Genomic DNA, 20,873 nt, shown 5'->3' with positions numbered 1-20,873 from the left:
AAAAATTTGTATTTTACCTTGTCGTATGTTTTTGTCAAAAATGAATATAAAATTCATAGAAAAAAATTACTTAAAAAAACAAATTTTTTTATCTATGTTTTCATTATGCTTTCAGAGCTTAACGATCGGACAGGGCCTGAACGACGACATGTGGCACGTTTTGAGGTTCTCGAGAAGAGCAAACTTGTTACAATTTCAAGTCGACGACGAATCTGCTATACAAGGTAAGTTTAATATGTAAAATATTTTATTTATTACTGTAATCGCGATTAAAATTGTCTATTTGTAACAAATTGCAACAAATTGTAGGCCGAATCAATTTGAGAGGAAGATATAATAAGAGAATGGGAGAGAGAGAGAGAGAGAGAGTAATTTTATTCTCCCGACAATCTATAGTAATACTAACAATAACAAAACGAAACACACATAAAATACACGTACATACAATATACATGTACAAATAATATAAACTGAGTGCACCCTGTTCCGAAACTAATCAACTATTTTATGTCTGGACCCGACGTACCATTTGCTTCATTTCGAGATCAAAAAGTTACTCTCCCTCCTCTCCTCTCTCTCTCTCTCTCTCTCTGTCTCTCTCAATACATATTGGTGAATATGTATATGTATATGGAGAGAATGGGTAAACGTATATTCCAGAAAGCTATTCGATCGTTTATTCGTCAAATCGAATACGTCATTTGCCGGGCGTGTTCGATATTAGGTCAAAACTGTGAGAAATAACGTGATCACGTTATATTAACGATTCCAGAACTGCGAGCGATAAGAGAAGTTAGCACGAAACGCGCATTAGTTTACGTAAGTAGGAGCACCCAAGAGAAACACGTTTGGGATTTAAGCATATTTATTGAAGCGACTTTACGGGTCAAGCTGAGAGCAGTTTCATTTCGTTCCAAATTTATATTTTAATACATCCCTGTAAGTGTGTATATGCACCCTACCAGTCAAAATGACTTCATAGCTTAACAAAAAGATAGAAAGTTGACTGAAATAAATGCCTTGTCCAATTTGGCCTCGTATGCCAAAAAAAGGCTCGCAAGCCAAGTTAGGCTCATGATCTCATGGAAAGAACAAAAACTGGTCACTGGTGATTTACGTGACGGTCAACATGTTTAACTGACGTATATTTATTTGGAAGAATGGGATGAAGGAGGAGAAAAGTATCAAAATAAAGAGGAATATATCGTACTCGTTTCAAAATTAAAAGGAAATTACTTCGACCCTTTTTCCCCCTTTCAGTATTCTACGGTATTCACTTTGAAAGATCCTAAGCGCCCTTCATCTCCCTCTCCTCTTTTTCTCAGGTCTCCTTCCTTCTGCCCTTCTTCCTCTTAGGATATTTCTACATTCGCAGGGAAACCGCGCATGGGAGCAATATCGTATTTCAAAATCCCTATTTAGCATAAATATCCGACAGCAGCCACAGCGCGAGCTCGGCAATTCCAACTGGAATTCCTAGAGACGGTTCCAGATAAACCTCTACAAACACAAGAGGAATACGCGTGTATCCTATCCTACACGATACAGTAGTAGCAGTGTACTATAACGATATGGGCAGAAAAGCAGATACTTGCTTGGCCCTGCGAAAACTCTTAAACATAAATCCTCGTAACGCGTTCCCCAGGGATTTGCTTTTGGACTAGTTCGAAAAGAGGAAGTCTCTTCAAATCCTTTTCTCAAATTTCTTTCGATTTTTCTAACAAATCAAAATCTCATATTATACATACATTCATTGATTATAATTATTATTTTTATGTATTTTTAATAGAGTTCCTAGTAAATTAGACTTAATAGATTATTGTCGCATTTAATAGTTACGTAATAAGCGTTAACTATCAAGTGACATTTTGAAGTAATTTGTAGAGAACAGTTTGACGTGTTCGGAAACTGTTTACAATCATACTTAAAGAAGTAAACTCCCTTCGAAATCGAACTTTCTTCTCCTCGTTTCTCTTTAAAGTTTACTTCTCTCTTTCTGTTCCCCACCTCGTAGTCGTAGTCGTAGTTGTCCGTTGAAAACTTTAGCGACCGAGAGGAAAACTATAAATTGAAAAATTGTCGGAGAATTTGGAGCAAAGCTAACGTTTCTACCGGACGACGAGCAGCCGCCACTTCCGGACTGGATAAACGTATATAATGCCGTTTCTTCTTCTCTCTTTTTCGATTTTTTATATATATAAATCTCTCTCTCTCTCTCTCTCTCTTTCTCTCTTTCTTTTTGTACTATCTCTCGGTGAAAATAAAGTATGCAGTAACCGGAAAGAAAAAGGTGCGAGAGAAAGAACGATAAAACGTGGAGAACCACCAAGAGGAAACACCGACCGGAAGGAAACCAGGTCAAACTCGGGGCTTGTGAATCCTCGAGATCTACTCAAACATCTAAATGTTTCTTTTTCTTCTTGATAGCATAACGTTGTCAAATGTTTCGATAAACTTTTTTTTTTAAAACTTCGTTTGATTCAAACGAAAACCAAAAAGAAAAACAATCCGAGCATTTATTTTTTTATTTTTTATACAATTCGAATTTGAGGTAACAAAAACGGTTTGTGCCATTTTTTTTTATCATTTATTCATTTATTTCAACTAACACGGCACGATCATTCTTGGTTGTATGATATTTTTTTTTGTTTTTTTTTTTAGATAAAAGCTCAATAACCGCTTTATTGATAAAACTGTAAAACTTCATTAAAATAATTATAATAAATTTATAATATTTTTAGGTGACATATAAAATCAGATGTTACATTTTAAATTGGGGATTTTAAAATTATAAAAGATTTAAAAATATTCCTCTTTTTTTTTTTGTAAAATAGTGGTTTATATTATTTTTACAAATACTTTTTAATTTTTACCTCTGTTAAAATTGTAAGCAAAAAGTACGAGAAACAACAACAAAATTTATTAATTAAATTACAAATGTAAAAAAAAACTCGTAACAGAGTAAAATATTGTGGATATTTTTATTTCGTTTTTTAAATCAAATTTTGCATACACTAATCTACAATATTGAGAATTCTTTCTTTATTTTACTTATTCACACCAAACACAGGGCGCTTTAAAATTCCTTCACACAAACAAATACACATTTAGACACATTTACTTCTAAACGTAAAACAAGTGGTATAATTATTGACCATGCATTCAGTCAACCACTTACTTTACCATTTATTTTAAAACAACAAACGTACCCTTACAAACTATTTAATTAAATTGCAAATTAGTAGGAAAATTTGTCTCAATAATTTACTTTCAAAGTACTTTACTTACTCATATCATTAGAAACTATTTACCAAAAATGTTAATTGTTTAAACAATGAATATGTAATTAAAGTTAATATTACCGTATGGAATACATGCGAACGAGACTCGTAATTTTCACTCTAGGGGCTCATTTTATTCGATACATTGTTCATTTCGTACTCTCTTCATTTATTCATTCATTATTCGATTTTATATTAAACATATTTATTTCCTAATATTAATTACATACATACAAGTAAATAATTGAAAGCTTCAACAATAAAAAATAAGAAATAATTGATAAATATATTTATATTTAAATTAATTAGGTTGGCCAGTAACTTGTATCGAAATTTTTAATGGATGATGGATCAAAAGTTTTTACGTCAAGCAAAAGCTTTTAAATTATATTACAAATCGGTGACTTTTTTTACAAGACTTTTTAAACGAATTTTTTTTATATAGAACATTAAATTACAGGTTTAATTGTAAGTAAGATCTTTCTTACAATCTGAGGTTAGAAAAAGAAAGTAAATTTTAAAAAATCTTAAAAAGAAAGTAATTGATTTTAAATATAACATAGAAAAATTGTATCGCAGCTTTTATTAAAAATTCTTACAAATACTTATTGATTTATTCAATATATGTAAGTATAATACCCAAAACTTATTTTCATTTATTTGGATATTCTATAAGATCCACGTTTCTCCATATTAACCGTAACATATAATTTATGTATCTAATAAAAATTGATACCTAAATAACAATAAAAAAGGAATTCATATCAGATCTCTCTCTCTCTCTCTCTCTCTCCCATAAAGTGAATTTAACCGCCTTTCGATAATCAATTTCCACCCTGAAATTGATCCTCTTGCAATTTTGCCGTACCAGATCATTTGGTTTACCAAGATTTATGCGAGCTTGTGAATAATATTATCCAGCAGCTTATAATATCGAAGAACAATTTCAACGTGGACAATAATTTTCCAAGTAGAAACATTTACTTTTCTATCTCACTTTGATTCTTTCTTATCGAGAAGATGTCTTTTGTGTTCCGTTTAAAAAAGTTTTCCTTTCGAAAAAGATCTTTCCTCTTTCTTTTTTTTTTCCTTGATCCACCATTTTCTTGCGTCCCCACCCAAGAGAGATTATAATCTTCATTCTATCTCTCTCTCTTTCCTCATTCGTTGGCAAAATCCTCGCTAAAGTTTTCCCACGTTATTAAAGGGACACGATTTTCCACCACGTTCCCTGTTTCTCCAAAGATAAGAAAATTTGCAAAAGAAAAAAGAAATAAAGAAAGAAAGAAAAGAAGGAAGGAAGGAAGGAAGGAAGGAAGGAATAGAACGAAACAAAAGGTAAAGAAAGGAAACGGGACCGAATGAAATCGTTAGAAGTCATGGTTTGAGAACATAAATGTCATTAAATTTATCATGAAAAAATATCGAGAACATTTGGAAAACCGAGCCAGCCTTCTCTCAGCGGCTCGTTATACTTTTTCTTCTTCATTTTATTTTTTTTCTTTTTCTTCTTCTTCTTCTTCTTCTTCATCTTTTCAAGAAAACTTTTCCATGTTCCATTTCCTTACTGTAAATCGCAAGTCTGCGAACAAGAATCGCGGACTCGAGAGAGAGAGACTCGATTCCTCTCCACATTCATTTCTTTACTTCTTCTTCTTCTTTTTTATTCTTTTTATTCTTATTTTAATTTTTATTCTTATTCTTATTCTTATTCTTATTCTTCTATTTTTACTTGCTACCACAAATTTAAATAATTGAGGAAAATCGTAGAGAAACTTTAGCGAGATCTATCAAAACGATTTTACGTACAAGTGTACATACCGAGTGATTAATTAAATCACCCTAATAACTTTATTGCTATTAATTAGAGAGAAAAAAATGCGCCAAACAAAAATTGATTCGAGATTGCCATAATCTCGTGATAATAGATTTTTGACACCCAAAGAATATACAAAGGTTAACTCCGTTTTTTTTAAATGGCATAATTTTGTTTATACTATCCAATAAAATTTTAGAAAGTATTGATTATTATTAACATGAAACTATGATAGCCTCGAGTCTGAGTAAGTTTTGTTAGATACATTTTTATTTAAACCACCAATATACCAATCGAGTTATTTGGATGTGTGTGACCTATATTTATATGACTCATTTTGTATACGTAATAGAGTTTATAGCAATGCAAACAACTAATATTATATATGTACATAATATACTCACGTAGATACACATATATACATGTTATGCTCGCGAAATTAAACATTTCGTTGGTAATTTTCCATGCAACTTTTTCCTCGAATATTCGTGCAATAGAAAATTCTAAGAACGTATATACCTTATAGTCTCTTATAAAGGTAATTCTTGATCCTTCTCTAGAAAACCTTATGTAAGTATGTATAATATCCTTTGGCAAAGATTTCATCTTCTTACGTAATATTTTCTAACAGTTATACTCTTCAATTGACGTTAATATTAAGATATATTTTTCTAACAAAATTATTTTTTATTAACTAATATTTTATTAAATTTTATACTATTTATTCTACTCAATTATCTTATAAAAAACATACAAAATGTTATGAATATAAAATTGTTGAAATAAATGTAAGAAACCTTTGGGACAATATAATATTTAAAATAGACGTATCGTAAGAAAATCAATTCTAATTCGTTGCAATACTCTTCAAATACATTTTTCGATCGATATCGCGTCACCGAAAAGCAAAATACGCGTTGACGATAATAGTGTATCGATGTAGTTGAACGTAACTACGGCCGAACGATGCTGGAAAATCTTCAATTAGCATTCATAAGGTCATCTCGATTCGAAGCATCGTCCGACGAATGCAAATCGCTCGACCAATTCACCCGGAGCTTCTACCTCTCTCCCTCCCTCCTTCCCTACCATCCTCCATCCCTTCATCCCACCCTCTTCATCCACACCCTTACCCCGGAGTGCATTTCGAATTTGCAATTGCATTCCTCCGCCCCCTTTCCTACCTCCCTCTCACCCTGATACCTTTGGAAAATTAGTCATTAGTCATCCATGCCACCAACAATCTCGTTCATAGTAAAGAAATTTACAATGAAATAAACAATGTTAAAAAAAAAAGAAAAATGAAATATGTGCACATTTATTCGAATGAATTTCAAAGTAAGATTTTATTTATCAACGACTCTATTTAAATTTACGATACGTGGATTGAATTTGCAGGATTGGCCAGTGTTACAAATATATTTGTAAAATAAAAATTGTAAGAGAAATTCTGTGGGAGTATGTGTGTATATACTTCTGTGTGTGTGTTATACGCGAATCACAGTACTTTTAATAAAATCTGTAGTAATGAATAAAGTTATAATCTTTTTTATGGTAGCTTAAAGCTCATAATCCAAGAGAACTCTTTGTAAGTTGGAAACGATTATATTATAAATGACAATCGCTTTTATGGTGTACAGATAAATTACCGTCGTCGCTTGCATTCATTGAATTCATGCGACATAAGGAAAAGATGGAAGAATGTTATAAGGGAACTCAATTTAAAGATGGAGATAAGTATGGTAGATAAAATTGGTTTTTTCTTTTCAACTGAAACTCTCAATTGTGTCGAATTTTAATCAGGAATTTTCTGTTCAAATTTTGTATTATATACCTTCGTCTAATCACGCGTGGAAGTATATTTTAATACTTAAATCTTGCTTCGTATTTCAGTCATAAAATGTATTTATTTATTTTATCATTAATTTATTTGGAAATACAAGAAGATTCTAAATAACGTCAGAATTGTTTCTTAGTAAAATGTAAAATAATTTTGAGGTTTAGAGTAAAGTTATGTATCGGTAAACAGAACAAACGAAATCTCTATACAAAAAACGAAATTATTTTCAGAACAATCTTATAATATTTATTTAAATTATTAAATATTTATCATATAATATTAATATACCGTAAATTGTAAATAAAATATAATTTGTTGAATTAGAAAAATTTCCGAGAAAATTAAGTTACACGAGATTAAGGATAAGGATATCTGAAAATTTTCGCAAACACTCTCGAAAGCCGAGTTCCGAGTCCTCGAAACTTTTCCAATTCGGTCAAACGACGCGTAAGAAAAATAGAAAAGCAGGGAGAGTCAAAAAAAAAAAAAAAGGAAAAGAAAAAAGAAATAAGTAAACCCACCTACGTTGGTAAGTCGAGAAAAAATAAATAAATAAGAAGAAGAAGAAAAAAACAAAATAAAGGAAAAAAAAATATCGATTTGAAAGGGGGAATATGGTACGAGGTTTTCGATATAAAGGTTTCGAAGGTCCTATTTATTTATTTCTTTTCTCTTTTACAATACATTTTTTCTTCTCTCTACGAAGAAAATGGTTCCTCTAGAAGAAACGAGAACTTGGAATCGTATATCGATTCATACAACTACTCTAACACCATTGAACCAACCAACGAACGAAGAAATGAAGGAACGAAGGAAGGAACGCGTTCGTGAATCGATACGATGCAAATGCAGTTCTTACTAGTATTACGAGAGAGAGAGAGAGAGAGAGGACGACTTCTTTGAATGCACTTCGCGCCGTTTCTAACACCAACACTGCGAAAACTTGAAGCAAGAAAAATAAGCTCTGGAATTGCGGTCGTTATTACGCGACGGAAAAATTTACGAGCTACACGATGCGCATCGAGTACTCCACGCGACACTACAAATTCGTCAACTAAAAAATACCTTCTTCTCGAGTTACAAACAAATTTTTCGCAACATTATAAAATATGTTTCTACTAAATGATCCATAAATTCACTAAAATATTCGATTGAAGGTTTGTGTTGATTTAAACAAACAATTAATTGTAAGTTCAAAGACAACACTTTTTTATCAAAACCGTTCATTCCGACAGACGCATATCGACTCCCCATTGCGATTGATACATTTCGATCTCCTAGTATGCCTACCACATTTCCACTGTTTATTTCGACTGCCTTTATATTTATATTTTTATATTATTTTTCTATACGCGTATATTTAAATACGGTGTTTCGTGTTTAGAAGGTAGCTGACGTAACCGATAAATGTTTACAATGAACTTTATCGTCCTTCTACGATAGTATCGACGAAGGATAGAGGAAACAGGAGAGTTGGGGTGGCAATTTAGGGTATTGCCACCTAACTCAATATTGGTGGTAGTCGCCATAGGTTTAATAGGGTGTTCCACGAATGAAGATTCGCAGGTGGAAGTATTTCACTATCGGTTCTCGGACGAACTATGTACGTTGAGAGAGAGAGAGAGAGAGAGAGACCGCGTAGGTGGTTTATGGAACGGAAAAGGAAAAGGGAACACCACTGATGTTGTATGTGACGTTATAGAAGGGCAAAGCTACGTGCGGTTGATTGGCGAATCAAGCGTATATCGATTATGTTATGGATATTGCGCTTCAGGCAGCCAGCCTCCAAGTTTCTCTATTGTGTCCAAAAGGATGGAAGCTTCGGATGAAATTTGTTAATTGATTTATCATCTTCTCAAACTATTACTTATTAAACAATAGAATAATAAAATTCGTATAATCACTTAGATTATACGAAATATTCACGTTCTTTAATACTTTATTTCGAAATAAATTCATTATTATTTGCAGCATTGTGTACTCATATACTTGATATTGATATTTGTGCTTATAATTATGAAAGTGCTCTAAGTCAAATATCTCTTGTTTCTAAATAATCCAGGATTATATTTGAACACTAAATGAATTCCATTTAATATTAAAATAACAAACACTAACTACTACACTAACGATTCATTTTTCAAAATATCGTATAAAATTTTCATCACGAGTCAGACTCGTGAAAATAGTGCAAGGGGTTTTAATGGCGTTTCTCTTTTTAATTATCTCACTTCTCGTTCTCTCTTTTTTTTTCTTGTTCTCGAATAATTAAAAGAATATACCTAATTTTGATGAAAAATTGTAATTGAAGAATTTCGTCCAATGTGGTTTCCAACTGAACGGCGCTAACTTCATTCAAGTAAGTGAACGAGTTAACTGTAGGCACTACCGACCAAAGGATGTGTTGACAAATCGCAAACAAGACGAAACTCACGTTCCAAATTACAGTGTGCCGTAGATAGGTAGGCAGGATCTGTTAAGGATCGCCTTGACTAAACGACGATACGAGCAAGCCAATCAAACGACGTTTAATTGGATCGTAAATGGCCGTCAAACTTTCCATGACGAAATCGTTTAGAATACAACCAAAAAATATCTAATTATTTCCTCATTTTATTTGTAATTTCATGATTAGATTTTTACTTACGTTAAACAAGTTTAATATCATCTTTTGTTCATTTCGTTTTAATAATTTATTATTAAATTGACGTTATACTTTAAACGACATAAATTTAACTATTTTTTTTTTATAAAATTTTTAATCTATTAATTAAAATATTACTCAAATTGTTTATAAATTATTGTATTATCTATTTATACTTATTATTTTGGATTTGATATTAAATAGAATCCATTTTTCTTATCACGTTTGTGCTATAACGTGTCATATATATCACAAAACAGTTTCCTTCTGGTCCACGTTCGTATCCACAATCAAAATATCTCTTCTGTAATCTATGAAATGATTGATTATGGACGTATCGGGGATTATGCAAATCTCTGCTCTGTATCATCAAACTCGAGGAATATGAAAAAGAACAGGGAATATTTTACCAGCTGCTACATGTCAATTCCAGAAATTGATCATTATAATCTTACTTGCTCGATTGTATCGCAACAACGACGAGACACAAAAGACAAAAAGATGAAAAGAAGAGAAAAACAATTTGACATATCAGACAACTAAAGCCATTCGTTTAATATACTCGAGAATTATTTTTCTTATGTATTTTTTATCAAAATAATTTCTAAAATACTTTTCATCAATTTTATCGAATTTGTTGTCGTCTAACAACGATAACGTCGTTCAAGGATGGATCGTTCCAAAAGAAAAAACTAAAATACGTGTTACTGTGAAAATGTTTATTTGTAACTTTCTCATTACAACATAGCTCATACCCTACTTGATTAATGAAAAGAAAAATGTAGGAGAAGGTTTGGACCTTTCTTATGCGAAACAAAAGAAAACGATAATCGCCCAATTACAATGCACCACGACAATCCAGTCCTCCTGTAGGTATCCTTAAAAGGACCGTAGCGGGATTTTATTTACAACAGAATTATTTTATTCAATTGAATTTTTTTCAAAATTGTGAAAAACAACAAATAAAAAATTATTGAACAATAAAGAAATGCTTCGAGATATTCGATGAGGACAATCTCGAGGTTTAACTGGCCAACTAATAATTAAAATAGTTTCCGTGTAACTTGCTCGCGGACTTGCGAAGAAGTTTTCGTGAAACGAGGAAACAGAAAGAGAGAGAGAGAGAGAGAAAAAAAAGAGTTTCCTATTAATGAGTCCTCTTTTTCTTATAATTTCATTTTATCTTCCCCGAGACGCGACTCGATAATCTTGCCGACTTGAAATTTCTTCCATTAACCAACCCTCGTCCCCCTCCGCATCCCACTATACCATCTTTTTCTCTTCTTCTTATTTTCTCAATAGATACTTGACCGATATTATGAAGAATTAATAAGATTGGTTTATATATATATATATATATATATATATATTGAGATTATTTATGAGCAGTTAAATATTAAAAAAAAATAAGATATAAATTAGAAATCAAATTATTAATATTTGCAATTTTGTCACTCTCTTAAATGTATTTATTAATAATTATTATAGATATTTTTGTGAAAGAAATAGAAACAAAATATAAAATGGAAATAATATATATATACTAGGGGTGCCCCGCCACGCATTGCTGTGGCTTACAATCAGTCTGATACACACGTCTTTAAGTCAACGAATTACTTTATACCACCATCTGTTAGAATCTTATCGAACAAACAGAGATACTCATGACTCTTTGTTAATAAACAATCTTATCTTTCAAGTTAGATGAAACTGCACACAGTGTGCCAAATTTGATTAAAATCGGTTCAGTAATTTAAAAGTCCATTGCGGACAAACAACGTGACACGTAATTTATATATATTAAGATAAATACTTTCCTATTCTATTGATTAAATTGAATTAATTAAACATTAACATAAGATTTAAATACATTTAATTAATTTTATTTGTTATTTTTTGTTTAGCTCAAGCACAACTAAGTAAACAAAGCATTTTGCAATTTCGAACACTTCACGTTGGTGGTTATCTACACGCCGGTGAAGACATCGCTCATTTTGTTGGACAGCTTCAACAAATCTGGTTCAATGGTTACCCCTATTTGGAGATAGCCAGAAGTGCAGGTAGCCATCAAATTTCTCATCAGGGTGTGACACCAATCATCAGAGTAACCGGAAAATTTGGCAAGAGAAATCATCCTGTACATCGTCCTGTGACCTTCACCTCAAAGCATACGTATGTTGGACTACCAGTATTGAAGGCCTACGTAGAGACCAACATCTATTTTCAGGTTTGTAAATAATTCATTTATTCTTTTAATTAAAGAAATAAAAAAAAAACCAGATGAAATAGAAATTAAATTTTCTATGATGTACCTTATCATAATTCAGTTTTTTTTCAGAAATTATTTTATATAGCTTTATAGATTTCTACTCATAATTTTTCAATCCTCTTCAAGGCTTAACATTTTTTCTATCAACTCGTATACATATTTTCTATTATTTGTTTCTTTTAAATTATACAAAATTTATTTTTTCATCTAACATGAAACTAACTGATATATAAAAATGCATGTGAAATTTTTCTTTTTTTTTGTTTTCTTAGAAAAAGTAAACTATTATGTAAAATTTAAAAAAAAATCGATGTTCAATCAACTTAGCTTATTTCTTTTCAAAGATTTTAACTCTTTTTCAAATATTTAAAGTTTAATAATATATGTTATTTTTAAGAAGAAAATGATATCTCAAAATTTGAATATATTTTTTTATTATCGTACTTTCGAAGCTTCAAGAAAGTTTCTTCTTTCGTCGAAGAGTTTCATAAATTTACGTATGCACAAAACATGTGTATAGATATCTACTAACAGATATGAAAGCCTTGTACTGTGTCTATCATTACGAAACGAATATATGCAAATATAAACACATACACACACGAATATACGAGTATCTACGTTTTTCATTGTACCAAAGATGATATATCGATGATTCATGTAGTTCCGATAAAAAGATGAGAGCAATGGTTATTCAGGTAAAAGCTTCAACCACATCCAAGAGAGATAAAAAAAACTAGGATAGTTCTAAAAAGGGAACTTCCATTCCTCTTGTAAGAGCCTATATCTGCTTATATTTTCTCTCTCTCTCTCTCTTTCCATCTTACAAAGTGTATGCATGACGTATCACGCGATGGTTCGCATAAGCGAAATAAACTGAAGGTTCCGACACTAAAAAAAGTAGCAATCTTTGGAGATTTATACGGATTCATCCCTATTCATATATATGACACACTAATAATAGCAAAACGCTATTTGTAACATGAAATATTCAGTTTGCGTTAAACCTAAATTACAGACAATTTCAAAAAGTTGAATTACAATTCATTCTTTACACGAAATATTGCATTGATATTAAATTTAAACTATGAACAATTTAAAAAAGTTTTATTCAAATTTTTATGTGTATTCGGTATTATCAATATTTTCTTCTTTTAATTATAAATATTATAATATTATTGTTTAAAAATATTCATTACAATTCAAGCCAATAACAAATTAATTATAGTTTATAAAAAGAATAACTTTAGAGATCAAAATTATTTTTTTACAATAAAATGTTTGTCTATTGTTTAACTTAATTTTGCACAAAATGATATGAAATAATACTAACTATCGATAAAAAATTAATAATAATGTGAAAAATGAAATTTTTGGAATAGTACACAATTATTTTATAAAACATAGGAACAAGCACAAAGAAAAAACAAACATTGATAGATTATAGTTAAACTTGTTTCTGAAATGAATATTTAAACAATATTTATAGATAATTTCACACGTTTCGACATATTTTCAAAGAACTCGTTTACTTTTCATCGCCTTTGGAGTTTGTTTGAAAATAAGAGAGAAATATTCTCGAAGGTCAGAAGTGAAGCTACATATGAGTATGAGAGAATTTTGTAAAAATAAGAAAAAAAAACTTAGGACAGAGAGATAGACAGAGAGAAAGGGAAAAAGGGATAAGCTTATTCCTTTGACGGGATAAAACGGCTTCGAAACGACGGTCGATCCTTTGAAGCAGCATGCTCTGTGAGCTATCGAAGAAAGTACTTACTCGAATGCACGAGAAGAGTGTACGTGAACACTCGAGAGCTCGTCACTAACGATCGATTCGAAAGAAAAGAGAAAAAGAAACTTTCCTCTGTTAAAAGAAATAGAATACATACATGTAATATAAATATAGGGTGCCCAAAAGTGTTCCTTTAACAAAATTACAAAATTTCAAATACTTGTCTTCACCAAATTTTCAAAGTACAAACATCGGAGGCTTTAACTTTTTACCAACACTTAAATTGGAAAGAAGAAAACCAATCCAGGGGGTTCCTACTATCTGGATCGCTAAAGTGTTGGATTTTATTTTCAACAATTTCCATTGTATCCGAATTTTCTTGCTTATTTGCACACTTGCATTGGCAAACCATGTCTCTATCCGTTTCGACAGGTCGTTTCAACAAGTAAACCTCAAGTTCTGGTCTCGAATAACCGTGAATACTTCTCGAGTTCCGAATGGAATTAGCTTGATAGCCTTTAGTGGGACTATTGGCATCAACAAATTGCAAATCCTCGTTGTTGAACGATTCCTCAAATTCTATCTCAGGATTAACCGATGAAGATACTGTAGCAAAGATGGTCATCAAGAGCAGCGCAGTAGTTAACATTTTTTTACACATTTCGATTTCAATTTTTAAGACAAATTTTTTATTAAAAAGTTTCTTTTTCGTCTGAACAACAATTTAAACAATTTTAGAAATATTTCCTTGTTATAGTAATATACGAAATCAACGTAAATTTCGAACACCAATCGTTAATCAACGAATTTCACGTTGTTCATTGAACTATGTGTGCTTTTAAACTAAATTCTAGTACTCGCACCGTTGCTTTCATCTGCCAACCACTCTTCTCCTTCGAAGGTTAACCTTAATCAAATAATTTATTTGAACAATCATAGCATTCGATTTACTAGCAAATCGCTATGTAAATTGTTATATATTCAATTATACAAGATTTCATTAATCAAACAATAATCAATAAAAAAATAATCTTACTCCTGATTTATTTCTTATCCATGCAACACAAAATATACCGTATAAAACGATCGATTGTAAACCAAAACGAAACTCGAAATATACAATCATTTTAATATCATAAACATTTAATTGGATTAAACTTAATTGCTATATAATTTGTTTTTTAAATAAGAAATAAATAAGCTCTCTCGGTCATAAAAATAAAATACTTGAACCATTTAAATTGTTATTCAATTTTAAATTAATTTAATTAATTTATACTTAACACTGAACGAGATTACATTTTTATTTTATCTTTTAATGATAAAGGTAAATCAAATTTGTTATTCAAAAAATTGTTTTGAGATTTTGTTCGTATGTTGAAATGATTTTTTGTTACGTTACATTTTTAATTCTTACAGTTTAAAACACGAGAACCAAATGGATTGATCCTCTACAATGCTGGAAGAGAACGTGACTTTATAGCCGTCGAACTGGTGAACGAACATATTAATTATATCTTTGATTTGGGAGATGGCCCAGTAAGAATCAAGGACAATTCTAAAAGCAAATTGAATGATGGCAAATGGCATACGGTTAGCATCGGAAGACCTGCACCTAAAAGGCACACCTTAGCAGTAGACGATCACGTAACCGCTGCAAACAGCCAAGGTAGCAACGAGAATCTTGACCTTGATGGAATATTGTATATAGGTGAGTCGAAAACAATCATTGAGATTAAATTATTTAAGGAAAATCATTTATAAATAATTTAGGTTACGATGTAAAAGAAAAAAACTTTTACTTAACCAGTAATCAATTTTTAATTACAATACTGCATTTAATGTTCCATTGTTTTTCTTAATTTCGTACTTTGTTTATTACTGTAGTTATAATTATAAGTATTGTTTAATTATTATTTAAAAATTATTTTAAAAATATGAGAGATCATTGATCGTTTCGAATTTTATCGATTTCATATCGATGTATCCTTATATTTCGGCATTTTTTTTTGTTATTTTTTTGTTTTTGTTTTATATCCCTCTACAACTTTTTCTCGCGAAAACGACTGATTTTTATAACTAAAAAAACATAATAGGTATTGTATATGACGTATGCATACAGGTACGTGCTAACGAGGCTCGTTAATTAAAATTGTATTTTATTCATCGTATGTTAGTAACGACAATTAACCGATAACTTTTTAACGAATAACATTGAACGTCATGCGCACACAACAAAATAAATCAAGCAAGTCAAAAACAGACGAGTTCCAAATTCTTTATGAGTATAGATTTATCGAACTGAGGAATAAGTTTCTTCGTAATATTTAAGGGGGTATTTTGGTCGAGAAACTTTTTAAAACTAAGATAAAAAGAAAATGAAAAATATTATTATATTATATAATATATATAATTAAATATTAATAAATTGTTAATCATGGTAAAACGGGGTAAAAAGATTTATACAAATAATTGTTTTGTATATCATTTATTTCAAATTAACAAATACCAGAGACTCGCAATCGAAATGTAAAAGAAAAACCAAAAATTTTCATGAAGATACCTCTAACTCCTTCACATTTGTCGATCATCTATCAGTTTCTACAAATGGAAAAATAAACAAAAGATAAATATAAGGAACCTTTTTTGACATGCCTTTTTTTCATTCTTAATTATTCGTACTTTAATCGATATCGATTTTGAAAATTCAAAAACCAAAAACTCGAAGACCAAAGAAGAAACAAGGAGCTTTAGATATTTAATATAAACAAATTCTCTTTCTCTCTCATTTTCCTTTTCCTGTCTGGCTCTTTAATGTTTATCAGCCAGACGGGTTTCTAATCGGTCTCGACAGAATCCTGTAAACTACGTGACTACGGCGTTAATCTGCGTAATCGAATAAAAGAGCCGTTGATCCATGATCGAATAATTTCTCATAGATACACGTTTTGTTTCGATCACAAAAAGCACGTTCTTCGAGAAAGAAAAATAGACATGTTCTAATATTATTCAAATAAGTACAGGTAGCCAGCCCCCTATATTATGTGAAAGATGATCAAAATTTTCTTAGTGTTCATATACAATTCGAATTTTCGTTATTTTGTAAGAACTTTTTAATTATTTGTTTGATTTATTAAGAATTTTTGTAGAAAACAAATGATCGTAATATAGTAGGCTACTTGTAAGATAGGTTTCGATAAATAAATTAACAAGTTATATATACCTTTTACTGTATTACAACTCTACATTTTCCTAATCTGTCCCGTCTTTGTCCAGGAGGACAAGGCATTTTTGAAAGTCCACCAAATAAGGTTGGCGAGGGATCATTATAGTTTAAATCATCATTCTCGAAAATTCTAATTGGTGTGGAACTTTCTCTTTGCTTATTATTACCACACTTGCATTCGCAAACCATGTCATCATTTGTTTCCGTTAGACCAAACAATTTATTCTTATTTTCCGAAAATCCATTTTCGTTGGAGCTTCTCTTTAACAAGTAGAGTTCAAGTTCCGGTCGGAGTATTTTGTCGTTCAAGCTTCTAAGTTTATGAATTAAATTGTACAGATAGGAATCGTCGATATTTGAGTCATGGGAAATTAACGGATTTTCGTTTCTCGATGATATCTCGAATTTGATACCATGGTCAGCCGACGATGACACCATTACAATAAGTATCGATAACAGTAAAGCTATTGGCAACATTGGTCTAGCCATTTCGATTTAAATTTATTCCAAAAAATACGTACTTTGAAAATATTTTTCTTTCAGTATTTATTGTTTTTTTTTTTTTGTTGTTCCACCGATCAATTCAACTTCTTTCGATCTGATCTTTTGAATAGCACGCGTAAACTAAATTTCACTAGACGCGCTCTTGTTTTTATTTGATAGCCATTCTTCATCCTCGAAGGTTACTTTAATCAATTTTCTAAGCTAAAGCAGGAACAATCGGAAATAATTAATTTCTAAATCGTAATATTTGATTTACGATCGTACGGATATCAGTAATCGTTTAAGTTTATTACACAAAATTTAATTGCTCGTGCAAATATTCAATAAAAATTTAAATCTTGAAATTCATTTATTTTTTAACTTAGCAACAGTGTAAAATGATAAATTTAATACTAAAACAAATTGAAATGAATATCCACGTTAACAATCTGCCTTAAAAGTTATAAATTCTTATTCTTATAAATAAAATACTTTAAATTGCTAAATAATACGTCACATTTCTTTTCGATAATTAATGTTTCCTTTCTTTTACAGGTGGAGTCGACAAAATAATATACAATCAACTACCAAAACCAATACTTAGCCGGCATGGATTCGAAGGTTGTTTGGCATCATTGGATCTTAGCGGTGAAAGTACAGATTTACTTTCTGATGCCATTGTACAAAGTTCTCTCGTCGAACCCGGATGTGACGTATACGCGAATCTTCACGCTGGAAAAAAATGCACTCACGATGTATGCGCAAATCATGGAACATGTTTGCAACAAAGGAACAGTTATACATGCGACTGCGACATGACCAGCTTTTCTGGACCTACTTGTAGCGAAGGTAGAAAGAAAACGAAAAGAACAAAACTTAATTAATCCCAGAACTACCAATAATTAATCAAAATAGCTTATTTATTTTATAAAAATGCAAGATGTTTCATGAAATATAGGCCCTGCTTCATAACTACGCAAAAAGTGGCAAAAAATTAAATAAAAAATAGTCGTACAAACACGTGTCTTATTTGACCGTGTTTCAAAGTTTTAGCTACTTTTAGGTTCCAATAATCCTCAAAAGAAAATCTTCACAGAAAGTACTCAAAATGATCACCCTCGGTTTGGATTTCTAAACAATGCTCAGTATCTTGCAAATATTTCTTGTTCACATTGATATTACATATTCTGTTAATTAAATTTATTCCTAACAGTTTTACTGCTCGATCCTCTTATCAGTAGTACTTCATTATTTTCTATGTGTTGTGTATTTAAAATTACAAGTGCGTAATTAGATGTTTATTTGTAGAAATCATTTGAAAACAATTGAATATTTAGCACCCATTTGGCACCCCAACATTGAAGAACTTTGAGCTTGTATGTAAAAAGGCTGCCAACAGATTTAACACATACCTGAAATTTTGTAAAGACAACGAAATTCGATGATATAATTGCAAACTTGAATACAAACCGAGGATGATCATTCAAAATGTATTCTATGGAGATAAACTGTAGCGGATTATTCAAATACAAATTTTTGTTCATTGCTTTTTGTATCCTCTGTCCATTTCAAAAATTGGTCTTACAATTATGAAACACTTTATACATGTTTATACAAAAAAAGAACAATTATAATAACAATTAGGATTTTAATTGTAATTGGTATTGAAAATTTTAATATTTAATTTTATTCTAAATATTTTTGTTCTATTTATATAATCGAAGTTAATTGAGAATAGGAATATTGATCGTTTCCGAAGACCGACTGACGATACGTTATCTTTGCAGAGGCTGTGGCATATGAATTTGGAGCAGGAAGAGGAATCATCACATATACATTTCCATTCGATGAAAGACCGGAAATGAAACAAGACACCGTCGCTTTTGGATTTGTAACGGGAATGAACGACGCGGTTCTACTTAGGATAGAATCTGCTTCTAGCAATGATTATCTAGAAATTGAAATTGTTAGTACCACGTCGATAAGAGAGATTTCCACTTTTACTCTTATCATTTGATTCCCTTCTTCTCCTTTACATTTTTACTATCTTCCAATATTTTATTTTCTAAACAATAAATTTTATTTATTTCATAATTTATATTGAAAATTATATTCATAAATTATAAAAAAAAAAATACAAGATTTGTGTAAATTTGAATATTTGAAAAAATATTCAATGTTTATTTCACAATCCATTGGATATTTAAGATCATAAATAGTACATGAAATATTTTATTATCTAAACGATATTTTTTATAATTTATCAGAAAAAATTCACATAAATTTCATATGTTCAGAATTAATGAAAAAGATAATAACTTACTTTGAATTAGTAAACAAAAAATATTTTCAATAACTTTAACATAATTCCTGAGAAAAGATATTTGTAATTATTTGAATAAGTATAAACGTATTATTTTGATATCATTTTGATATAACTCATCGTTTATCATGTAGGTTGAAGGAAACGTATTTGCCGTTTATAACATGGGTACGAACGATCATCCAGTTGGAGAAGTGGGTGTCAAAGTGAACGACAATCAATACCACGTCGTTAGATTCACAAGAAGTGGAGCGAACAGCACATTGCAAGTTGACGATTACAATCTTCAATCGAATCATCCGTCCGGTAAGTGTCACTTGTCCACGTTTCACACTTCATAATAACCAAGTTTCTCGGAAGAAACAATACATTATAAGTTAGAAATCTATATCGAAGGACAAGATAAAGGTTTACATTTTACCGATAAATCACCGGTTATTATTTTCTAATATAAGAAACCAAATGTGTGTAAACAATAATGTTCGCTAGAAATCAACATTCTGATGAAAGATAAATAAAATGCAGAAAATAAATTTATTTCAATAAAGTTAAGATTAAAAAGTACAGATAAAATAAATAAAATTTTGTTAAATTGAAAAAAAGGTAGAAAGTGATAGAGCGTACGTTTGAGATGAGACAGGAAAGACAACTACCTTGGAAAGGGCTCCGACCGTTCTTTTATAAACTTCCTCCTGTCGACCAGACCTTGAACCATGGGAAAGGACCGCCATTGGTTGTGTAGTATAATGCTGAGACATTCCCAGGTCAAAGAGAGTTGAAGAGAAGGGGACATTTTTTCTAGTAGTTTTATAATACTCAAAAGATCCCAAAATCTTCTACCTCTAGGTCCTTTCTAATATCCTGGCATGTTTGGCCAACCTAATTGGGTTATAGATTTTTATTTAGATTAATCGAAATTTTGTCGACAATCTTTTTCACGTATTTAACAACGGTTTTCTCTAATCTTCATTTTGAAGTAGTTTTTTGTTTTTATTTCTTACTGTAATATAAAATGATATTAAAAAGTTCATCCATTTCTATCTTTTTTATTATTTGAATTGATAATTATGACAGTAAACTAAATTAAACAATTTAAGAAATATGAATTTTATGATAGAATTATTTGCAATATAAAATTAATTATAAAATAAAATTGATATAATTTTTTCACTCAGTTCTCTGTCGTCATTACCAGTAAAAATATGAAAAAAAAAGATATTAAATAATAAACAGAATAGCATGGAATTTCATTTTCAAGG

The 20,873-nt window shown here is 30.5% G+C and overlaps 2 protein-coding genes across 6 annotated transcripts in view; one reads left to right on the top strand and one right to left on the bottom strand.

Annotated features, from left to right (window-relative positions):
- Positions 1 to 20,873, top strand: part of Nrx-1 (neurexin 1) — a 263,851-nt gene that overhangs the window by 203,932 nt on the left and 39,046 nt on the right. For all 5 annotated transcript variants that reach the window (XM_015324919.2, XM_015324920.2, XM_015324923.2 and 2 more), the window contains 6 exons: positions 116 to 224; positions 11,486 to 11,808; positions 15,002 to 15,293; positions 17,847 to 18,140; positions 19,079 to 19,257; positions 19,749 to 19,920. In XM_015324919.2, the coding sequence (XP_015180405.2) occupies positions 116 to 224; positions 11,486 to 11,808; positions 15,002 to 15,293; positions 17,847 to 18,140; positions 19,079 to 19,257; positions 19,749 to 19,920 (1,369 nt within the window). The remainder of the gene's footprint in view (positions 1 to 115; positions 225 to 11,485; positions 11,809 to 15,001; positions 15,294 to 17,846; positions 18,141 to 19,078; positions 19,258 to 19,748; positions 19,921 to 20,873) is intronic.
- On the bottom strand, positions 16,018 to 17,556 carry LOC149033605 (uncharacterized). Its single transcript, XM_089173131.1, has one exon. The coding sequence runs from the start codon at positions 17,295 to 17,297 to the stop codon at positions 16,809 to 16,811; it is 489 nt and encodes a 162-aa protein (XP_089029257.1). The 5' UTR covers positions 17,298 to 17,556; the 3' UTR covers positions 16,018 to 16,808.

Source organism: Polistes dominula, unplaced genomic scaffold (genome assembly GCF_049000335.1).
Source record: "Polistes dominula isolate Pdom_NZ unplaced genomic scaffold, Pdom_raw_medaka contig_28, whole genome shotgun sequence".
In the NCBI taxonomy this organism is placed as follows: Eukaryota; Metazoa; Arthropoda; class Insecta; order Hymenoptera; family Vespidae; genus Polistes; species Polistes dominula.
Note: the sequence above shows the minus strand (reverse complement) of the source record. Positions and strands in the feature narration are given on the sequence as shown.